The 11,264-nt window shown below is 38.2% G+C and overlaps 1 protein-coding gene across 1 annotated transcript; it reads right to left on the bottom strand.

The window, feature by feature from the left end:
• Positions 1–9,466: 9,466 nt before the first annotated feature.
• On the bottom strand, positions 9,467–10,414 carry LOC113269197 (putative olfactory receptor 3A4). The gene has a single exon (XM_026517938.3). The coding sequence runs from the start codon at positions 10,412–10,414 to the stop codon at positions 9,467–9,469; it is 948 nt and encodes a 315-aa protein (XP_026373723.3).
• Between the last annotated feature and the right edge of the window lie 850 nt (positions 10,415–11,264).

The raw sequence follows: 11,264 nt of genomic DNA, 5'->3' as shown, positions 1-11,264 counted from the left end.
GTCTCTATTCTTTTTTAAAAAAAGAAAAAGACTTTAAAAAATGGGGTTACAGAAGGTCAGCAAAGGATGGGGTTGAGACGTCTGGGTGGGGTAAGTGGGCATTTTGACAATAAGACTCTTCCTTTGGCATGTTTAATTGTGACGTTTAATGAACACCCCTGCATTTAAGAAGACACCTTTAAAATAAAATTTCCTCCCAGTGATGGTGTGAGCCTTGCCACTCGATGGGAGAATCAGTAGAACCTGTACCATCTTATTCGGAGTTGACATATTCTATCGTATTTTTGTTTCTGTTTATTTTTAAATTTTCTTTTTGTCTCACTGGAGAGGTAAGGTGATGCTCAGTTTAAAAAACATTAAAAGTGTGCAAGTTCTTTGTTACAGTAAAACTAAATGTGTACACACACACAGTGCTGAGTGGGAGAAAGCTGTAGCCAAGAATACTCTATCAACAAGGCTATCATTCAGAATAGAAGTAGAGATAGAGTTTCCCAGACAAGCAAAAACCAAAGCAGTTCATGATAACTAAACTAGCCCTGTAAAAATATTAAAGGGGACTCTTTGAGTGGAAAAGAGAGACCAAAAATGATAGTATAAATATAGGAAACACAAAAGCAGTAAAAATGAATATTTCTGTAAAAAAAATTAGTCAAGTAACTCACAAAAAAGTATAAAAATATAATAACATATACCTATAACATGGGGAGGAGAGGAGAAAAGAATGGTTAAAATTTACATGACCATCAAATTAATATACACTGTTGTATGCAGAAGAGGTTATATACAAACGTAATGCTAACCATATATCAAAAACCACTAATAAACATGCAAAGAATAAAGAGAAAGAAATCCAAATATATCAGTAAAGAAAATCAGCAAAACATGAAAGACAGAAGACAAGAAAGGATGAGAGAAAATCTTCAGAAACAACCGTAAAACAAGTAACAAAATGGCACTAAATACATATCAATAATTACTTTGAAAAATGTAAACAGAATAAATGCCCCAATCAAAAGACATAGGGCGACAGAATGAATAAAAGAACCAAGACCCATCTAAATGCTGCTTACAAGAGACTCATTTTAGACCTAAAAATACCTGCAGATTGAAAGCGAGGGGATGGGAAAGATCTATCATGTGAATGGATGTCAAAAGAAAGCCAGAGCAGCAGTACTTTTTTCAAACAAAATAGACTTTGAGATAAAGGCTATAACTAGAGACAAAGAAGGACACTACACAATAATAAAGGGGACAATTCAATGGGAAGATATAACAATTGTAAATATTTATGTACCCAACAGAGGAGCGCCCAAATACATAAAACAGTTAATAATGAACATAAAGAAACTTATTGACAATAATACAATAGTAGCAGGAGACTTTAACATGCCATTTACATCTGTGAACAGATCATTTAAACAGAAAATAAAGAAGAAAATAATGGCTTTGAATGACACACTGTGTCAGATGGACTAACAGATGTATCCATCCGAAAGCACTAGAATACACTTCTCAAGTGCACATGGAACATTCTCTAGAATAGGTCACATATTTTTTTTAAAGATTTTATTTATTTATTTGACAGAGAGAGAGACAGCCAGCGAGAGAGGGAACACAAGCAGAGGGAGTGGGAAAGGAAGAAGCAGGCTTCCAGTGGAGGAGCCTGATGTGGGGCTCGATCCCATAATACCGGGATCATGCCCTGAGCCGAAGGCAGATGCTTAATGACTGAGCCACCCAGGTGCCCCTAGAATAGATCACATATTGAGCCACAAAACCAGTGTCAGCAAATTCAATAAGACTGACGTCCTGCCATGCATCTTATCTAACCACAATACTATGAAACTAGAAGTCAACCACAAGAAAAAATCTGGAAAGATCACAAACACATGGAGGTTAAATAACATGCTCCTAAACAATGAATGAATCAACCAGGAAATCAAAAAAGAAATTTAAAAAGTACATGGAAACAAATGAAAATGAAAATACAATAGTCCAAAACCTTTGGGATGCAGGAAAAGGAGTTCTAAGAGGAAGTATAGATCAATTCAGACCTATCACAAGAAGCAAGAAAAAATCTCAAAGAAGCTAACCTTACACCTTAAAGAGCTAGAAAAAGAATAACAAATGGAACCTCAAGCCAGCAGAAGGAACTAATAAGATTAGAGCAGAAATAAATGATACGGAAACTAAAAAACAATACAAGAGATCAATGAAACCAGGAGCTGGTTCTTTGAAAAAATCAACAAAACTGGCAAACCTCTAGCCAGACTTATCAACAAAAAAGAGAAAAGGGGCTCCTGGGTGGCTCAGTCAGTTAAGTATCTGCCTTTGGCTCAGGTCATGTTCCCAGGGTCATGGGATCAAGTCCCACAACGGGCTCCCTGCTCAGTGGGGAGTCTGCTTTTCCCTCTCCCTCTGCTGCTGCTGCTGCTCTCTCTCTCTCTCTCTCTGTCAAATAAATGAATAAAATCTTTAAAAATAATAAAAATAAAATTGAAAAAGAGAAAGGACTCAAATAAAATCACAAATGAGAGAGGAGAAATAACCAACACCACAGAATACAAACAATTACAAGAGAATATTTTGAAAAGTTACATGCCAACAAATTGGACAACCCAGAAGAAAAGGATAAATTCCTTCCTAGAAACATATAAACTACCAATACAGAAACGGAAAGAAATAGAAAGTTTGAACAGACCGATAACCAGTAAGGAAATTGAATCAGGAATCAAAAATCTCCCAACAAACAAAAGTCCAGCACAGATGGCTTCACAGGTGAATTCTACCAACATCTAAAGAAAAATTACTAGCTATTCTTCTCAAACTATTCCAAAAAATTGAAAAGGAAAACTTCCAAATTCATTCTATGAGGCCAGTATTACTCTGATATCAAAACCAGATAGAGACAACACTAAAAAAGAGAACTACAGGCCAATATCCCTGATAAACATGGATATGAAAATCCTCAACAAAATACTAGCCAACTGAATCCAACAATATATTTAAAAAAATCATTCACCACCATCAAGTGAGATTTATTCCTGGGTTGCAAGGGTGGTTCAATCAGCCTTGATTGAATATTTGCAATATTTATTTGCAATCAATCAACGTGAATTATCACATCAATAAGAGAAAGGATAAAAACCATATAATCATTTCAATAGATGCAGAAAAATATTTCACAAAGTACAACATCCATTTATGATAAAAACCCTCAACAAAGTAGGTTTAGAGTAAACATACCTCAATGTAGTAAAGGCCATATATGAAAACTCCAAAGCTAACATCATCCTCAATGGGGAAAAACTGAAAGCTTTTCCCTTAAGGTCAGGAACAAGAGAAGGATGTCCCCTCTCCCCATTTTATTCAACACAGTACTGGAACGCCTAGCCACAGCAATCAGAAAACAAAAAGAAATAAAAAGCATCCAAATTGGCAAGGAAGAAGTAAAACTTTCACTATTTGCTAATGACATGATACTCTAAAAGTACCCCAGAACTAACCCAGAAGACTCAACCAAAAAATTGCTAGAACTGATACACAAATTCAGTAAAATCACAAGATATAAAATCAATACACAGAAATCTGTTGCATTTCTATACACCAATAATGAATCAGCAGAAAGAAAAATTAAGAAATAATCGCATTTACAATTGCACCAAAAGTAATAAGATACCTAGGAATAAACCTAAATAAAGAGGTGAAAGGCCTGTACTCTGAAAACTACAAACTACTGACAAAAGAAATTGGAGAAGATACCAAAAAACAAAAAAAATCATGGAAAGACATTTCATGTTCATCGATCAGAAGAACAAACACTGTTAAAAGCAATCGTTGCCGTATTTCAAGCTGTACTACAAAGCTGTGATCACAAAGACAGCATGGTACTGGCACAAAAACAGACACATAGAACAATGGAACAGAATAGAGAACCCAGAAATGGACCCTCGGCTCTTTGAGCAACTAATCTTTGACAAAGCAGGAAAAAACATCCAGCGGAAAAAAGACAGTCTCTTCAATAAATGGTGCTGGGAAAATTGGACAGCTACATGCAAAAGAATGAAACTTGACCACTATCTCACACCATACACAAAGATAAACTCCGAATGGATGAAAGACCTTGATGTGAGACAGGAATCCATCAAAATCCTAGAGGAGAACATAGGCAGCAACCTCTACGACATCGGCCAAAGCAATCTTTTTCATGACACATCTCCAAAGGCAAGAGAAACAAAAGATAAAATGAACTTGTGGGACTTCATCAAGATAAAAAGCTTCTGCACAGCCAAGGAAACAGTCAAAAAAACGAAGAGGCAGCCCACGGAATGGGAGAAGATATTTGCAAATGACACTACAGATAAAAGACTGGTATCCAAGATCTACAAAGAACTTCTCAAACTCAATACACGAGAAACAAATAAACAAATCAAAAAATGGGCAGAAGATATGAACAGACACTTTTCCAATGAAGACATACAAATGGCTAACAGACACATAAAAAAATGTTCAAAATCACTAACCATCAGGAAAATTCGAATCAAAACCACTTTGAGATACCACCTTACACCAATTAGGATGGCAAAGATTGACAAGGCAGGAAACAACAATTGCTGGAGAGGATGTGGAGAAAGGGGATCCCTCCTACATTGTTGGTGGGAATGCAAATTGGTACAGCCACTCTGGAAAACAGTGTGGAGGTCCCTTAAAAAGTTAAAAATTGAGGTACCCTATGACCCAGCCATTGCACTACTGGGTATTTACCCCAAAGATACAGACGTAGTGAAGAGAAGGGCCATATGCACCCCAATGTTCATAGCAGCAATGTCCACAATAGCTAAATTGTGGAAGGAACCGAGATGCCCTTCAACAGATGACTGGATTAAGAAGATGTGGTGCATATATACAATGGAATATTACTCAGCCATCAGAAGGATTATACAACATTTGCAGCAACATGGATGGGACTGGAGGAGATAATGCTAAGTGAAATAAGTCAAGCAGAGAAAGACAATTATCATATGGTTTCACTCATTTATGGAACATAAGAAATAGCAGGAAGATTGGTAGGAGAAGGAAGAAGAAGAAAGGGGGGTGAAAAGAAGGGGGAATGAACCATGAGAGTCTATGGACTCTGGGAAACAAACTGAGGGCTTCGATGGTGGGGGGAATGGGATAGGCCAGTGATGGGTACTAAGGAGGGCACATATTGCGTGGTGCACTGGGTGTTATATGCAAATAATGAATCATGGAACACTACGTCGAAGAGTAAGGATATACTGTATGGTGACTAACATAACATAATAAAAAATTATTACTAAAAAAAAGCAATCTATAATGCAATCCCTATAAAAATACCAACAGCATTTTTCATAGAGCTAGAACAAACAATTCTAAAATTCATACGGAACCACAAAAGACCCCAAATAGTCAAAGCAACCTTGAAAAAGAAAAGCAAAGCTGGAAGCATCACATTTCTGGGTTTGAAGTTCTACCTTTGTCAAAGCTACAGTAATCAAAACAGTATGGCATTGGCACAAAAATAGACACATAGATCAGTGGAACAGAATAGAAAACCCAGAAATAGACTCACAACTATATGGTTGATTAATCTTTGACAAACAGGGAAGAATATCCAATGGGAAAAGGACAATCTTTTCAACAAATGGTGTTGGGAAAACTGGACAGCTACATGCAACAGAATGAAACTGGACCACTTTCTTACACCATACACAAATATAAATTCAAAACGGATTAAAGATCTAAATGTGAGACCTGAAACCATAGAAATACTAGAAGAGAGCACAGGCAGCAACCTCTTTGACACCAGCTGTAGGAACTTCTTACTAGATATGTCTCCTGAGGCAAAGGGAAAAAAAGCAAAAATAGACTACAGGGACTACATCAAAACAAAAAGCTTCTGCATAGCAAAGGAAACAATGAACAAAACTAAAAATCAATGTACAGAATGGGAGATTTTTGCAGATGACATATCTGAGAAAGGGTTAGTATCCAAAATACATAAAGAACTTATAAAACTCAATATCCCCCCAAAACCCAAATAATCCAATTTAAATTGCAGAAGACATGAACAGACATTTCTCCAAAGAAGACATCCACATAGCCAGCAGATACATGAAAAGATGCTTGTCACCACTTACCATCAGGGAAGTACAAATCAAAACTACAATGAGATATCACCTCACACTGGTCAGAATGGATAAAATCAACAACACAAGAAACAATAGATGTTGGCAAGGATGTGGAGAAAAAGGAACCCTCTTGCACTGTTGGTGGGAATGCAAACTGGTGCAGTCACTGTGGAAAACAGTATGGAGGGTCCTCAAAAATCTAAAAATGGAATTACCCTAGGATCCAGCAATTGCAATACTAGGTATTTACCCAAAGAATATAAGAACACTAATTCAAAGGGATACATGCACCCCTATGTTTATAGCACCATTATCTACAATAGCCAAGATAGGGAAGCAGCCCAAGTGTCCCTCGATAGATGAATGGATAAAGAAGATGTGATAGGTAGATAGATAGATGATAGATTAGATAGATAGATAGATAGATAGATAGATAGATAGATAGATGATAGATAGATGATAGATAGATAGATGATAGATAGATAGATAGATAGATAGATAGATAGATAGATGATAGATAGATGATAGATAGATAGATGATAGATAGATAGATAGATAGATAGATAGATAGATAGATAGATGATAGATAGATAGAGATAGAGATTAGATATGGATATATCTACACACACACACACACAATGGAATATTACTCAGCCATAAAAAGAATAAAATCTTGCCATTTGCAATGACATGGATGGAGCTGGAGAGTATTATGCTAAGTGAAATAAGTTGGTCAGAGAAAGACAAATACGGTATGATTTCACTCATATGTGGAATTAAAGAAACAAAACAAACAAACAAAGGGAAAAAAGAGAGAGAGAGACAAACCGAGAAACAGACTCTTAACCGTAGAGAACAAACTGATGGTTACCAGAGAAGAGATGGGTGGGAGATGAGTTAAATAATTGATGGGGATTGAAGAGTGCGCTTGCTGTGATGAACACTGAGTATAGAATTGCTGAATCACTATATTGTACGCCCAACACCAATATAACACTGTATGTTAACTAACTGGAATTAAAATAAAAACTTTAAAAAATATCTTATACTCTAAAACATGACTTGATTAACTGAAGAGATATACTTTGTTCCAGAATGGGAGATGTAATAATTTAAAGATGTCACTACTTCCTAAATTTATACGTTGCTACAGTCTATATTAGAATTAATCTAGCAGGACGGTTGATGAGAGTAAGCTGCTGCAGGAATTGGCAAGGCTAGACCTTAAGAACTGCGTAGTAATTTGTACTGTAATACCGCCGTGATTAAAAAGTGCAGTGCTGGAAAAGGAGTCCCACAACAAACCCTAAACTATAAGGATATTTAGCAAGAGTGTCATTTAGTATCAGTGGGAGAAAGAATCAATGAATCCATCCATTCAAAATTTAAAAAGGTTTTTCTAGACATCAGGCCGAAACCAGATACTGAAACTTTATAGCTGAAAAGATGGAGCCCTTCTACCACGTGTAAATTTAAACTTCTGTGTGGCAAAAAAGAGCATTGTATTTGCTCTATTTACAAGATGAAGAATTAATATCATTAATAAGAGTACTTCCAGGGGCACTTGAGTGGCTCAGTTGGTTAAGGGTCTGCCTTTGGCTCAGGTCATGATCCCAGGGCTCCTGGGATTGAGCCCTACAGCCCGCTCCCTGTTCAGTGGGGAGCCTGCTTCTGCCTCTCCCTCTGTCTGTCATTCCCCCCCCACACACACACACTCGTGCACGTGCATTCTCTCTCTCTCTCAGTCAAATAAATAAATAAATAAATAACCTTTTTAAAAAAAAAGAGTACTTCCAAATTTATAAGAAGAAGCTCTTAGAAACACATACACATACATTTAACTTTACTACTGATTAATTTTGAATTAGAACACCGAATTATAATACTTGGCCTATCACATTAGCCGAGATAGAAGCAATTGGTAATATGGAATTTCGATCTGTTCAATCTTTTCTGAATGGCAATTTGTTTTCCAGTGCCTCGAAAAGTTTCATATACTTTGACCCAGGAATTCCACTCCATGGGAAATTATCCTCAGCAAATATTTAGAAGAGCGTGCACAGGTGAATGTATAAGGATGCTCACTGCAGCTTTCCATAGAACAGGATCACTTGAACCAACACAGTTTCGCTAATAGGCAGTCATTTTGTGCCACCCATTCAAAGAAATACTATGCAACCATAGAAAAAGATGAGAAAGATCTATATTTATTATCATGGAAAGATGTTCCCTTACATAATTCTGAAAAAAAGCAGAGTATAGAGATTAAGTATAGAATAAGTCTACTTTGGCAAATATATATTAAGTATGAACATTTTTTTAACAACTGTATGCTTAATGTCTATAATGATTATCTCCAAATGGCACACTTAAAGGTAAATTTAATTTTATTCTTTTTGAACTTTCTAATTTTTTAAATCATGCATTTTTATTACATTATGGAAAAAGCTTTTAAAGTTATAAATTGAATAAATGAAGTACGTTCCCCCTTGCAGCAATACAGAGAGAAAGGCTTGGTTTCAGGTTTCTATCAGAGATGGCAAAGATTCCATTCAGTCGGGAAGACTTTTCTAAATGAGTTGAACCTCTTTTTCTAACTTTATTACACATACTTTTTGTATTGTTGAAATGAATATGAAAATACTCTGCCTCACCTCTCTGGTATTTCTAAACAGGGCCTATTCCCTCAGACTTGGTTTTTAAAAATTATTTCCTTTCTGTTGATTTATTTGTTGAAATTGGCTTCCAGTAATTCCTTCAGCCTCTACCAGCTACTCTGGAGCAAACTATAAATTTGTCAAAGGAACAAAAATGTCTTAATTCATACTACTGTTTTATTTAAATAGCTTTTTTCCTGTAACACTGATTTTCCTTTTCTTTTTAATTCTTTTTTTACTCATCCCCCCCACACACACACCTTACAGATATCCCTCCTCCCTGAAATGAGATGCAGTCTTTAAAGATTCAGCCTGCCTGGGTTCAAATCCCAGCTCTGATGTTCATTAGCTGTGTGACTTTTGGCAAGTTACTTAACCTCTCTGAGGTTCAGTTTCCTAATCTGTAATTTGTAAATCTGTATCTACCTCACAAGGTTGTTATGAGGATTAAATGAGTTAGTAGACCTCAGTCACTTAGAACGGGGCCTGTCATATTTCATAAGTGATGGCTATTATCATCTTTATTGTACTTTCCTTCCTAAGCCAGTCTCTAACCCCATTTCATCACACTCACTTCCCATCTGCACTAATCACAATACCTTTTGGAAGCAGCAAAGACAAAGAGCCATGACATTCATTAAGGCCAGAGGAGGGATCTCACTCCGAAGGCCGTCTGCCTGTGAACACCCGCCGCAGGGCACCCTGCACATCAGGGTTCCGGAAGCTGTAGATGAGAGGGTTCAGCATGGGGCTGATGACAGTGTTGAGGATGCCAATCCCTTTGTCCTTCTCTGAAGCCTCCACTGAGCCCAGCCTCATGTAGCTGAAGACACCTGTCCCATAGAATATGCCCACCACAGTGAGGTGGGAGCCACATGTGGAGAAAGCTTTCTTTCTGCCCTCAGCAGAGCGGATTCGTAGGACTGCAGCTGCCACATGTGCATAGGACACAGTGATGAGGACCAAGGGGGCCACACCCATGAAGGCTGCTGCTATAAAAAGCAGCAGCTCGTTGAGCTGGGTGCTGGAGCAGGAGACCTGGAAGAGCTGTGGGAGGTCACAGTAGAAGTGATTGATCACATGGGGGCCACAGAACTTAAGAGTAGATAAGGCAACAGTTTGAGTCAGTGCATTGGTGAAGGAAAAGACACATGACATGCCCACTAGTGCTTGCTGGATTCCCCAGCTCATGCGGGTGCTGTAGGTGAGGGGCTGACAGATGGCCAGATAGCGGTCATAGGCCATGGCTGTCAGCAGGAAGCAGTCCGCTCCTGCCAGGAGGTGGAAGCAGAAGAGCTGGGAGAGGCAGGCGCTGTAGGAAATGCTTCTGTTATTGGACATGAGGCGCCTCAGCATGGCAGGGACAGTGACACTGATGCTCCCGACATCCAGCAGGGACAAGTTCCCCAGAAAGAAGTACATGGGGGTGTGGAGTTTGGGTTCAGCGAGGATGGCAGCCAGGATGCTGACGTTGCCCCCAACAGTAGCTACATAAGCGAGAAGGAAGATGATGAAGAGGATGGGCTGTAGAGCTGGAGCCTCTGTTAGGCCGAGCAGCACAAACTCAGTGACAATGGAATCATTTTCTGAAGCCCCCAGATCCATGGCTTTCTTCCACCAGCAGTAGAACTGAGCAAAAGTAGGAGGAGCTAATGGTGGTAAAAGGAGAATGAGAGCCTGATGGCAACCACCAACTGCAGCAACATCCGGGAGAGGGACAGGATGCAGGCACACAAAATTTAACAGAAAATTAAAGATTATGGCATAATAGGAAAAAACCTGATAAATCTGACACTTAATGGGTAAGAACAGTAGCATTGGACAGACTCAAACAGAGCTGGATGAATAGACATAAAATGGGGAGCAAATGTAATCTTTTGTAATTTAAAGGGAGAGATAATTTCCCTGAGACCAAAGTTTCAAGAAGAAAGTTCCATCCATGCCTGCATATCGTGGCATGGCCATAATTTGGGTACACAAGATCCCAGGGGATGAAATAGAGGCTTGAGGGGAAGGGGATGGGAAGGCATGCTCCCCCAACCTGTGTCCTCACAATCTCCACATACACATGTCATCACGTATGATGGCAGTAGTGAGATGCTTGCTGTTGCTCAGACTATTAAGAGATTAACTTGTGAAGCTGAGCGTTGGTCTGGACTTTTCAGGAAAAGTGAAAAGAAATGAAAACAATGAAATGAAATGAGAAGATGTCATTGAGGACATTTCCAACTCCACAGCTGGTGGCTACCAGCCTTGTAGATTTTCTAAACCACAAGATTATTTTGCATTTCTCCATATAGACAAATTGGGAAATTTGGGCTCCAAAGTACTGACCTTTTACTGAATAAGAAAAATGTAAAAAAAAAAAAAAAAAAAAAAGAGTTTTTGAGCAGGGTGAGAATTTGCAGGCCTAAGCTCCCAGGTGGTGTCAGTGGATACCTAGTTGAACTCTCAT

Source organism: Ursus arctos, unplaced genomic scaffold (genome assembly GCF_023065955.2).
Source record: "Ursus arctos isolate Adak ecotype North America unplaced genomic scaffold, UrsArc2.0 scaffold_24, whole genome shotgun sequence".
NCBI lineage: Eukaryota > Metazoa > Chordata > Mammalia > Carnivora > Ursidae > Ursus > Ursus arctos.
Note: the sequence above shows the minus strand (reverse complement) of the source record. Positions and strands in the feature narration are given on the sequence as shown.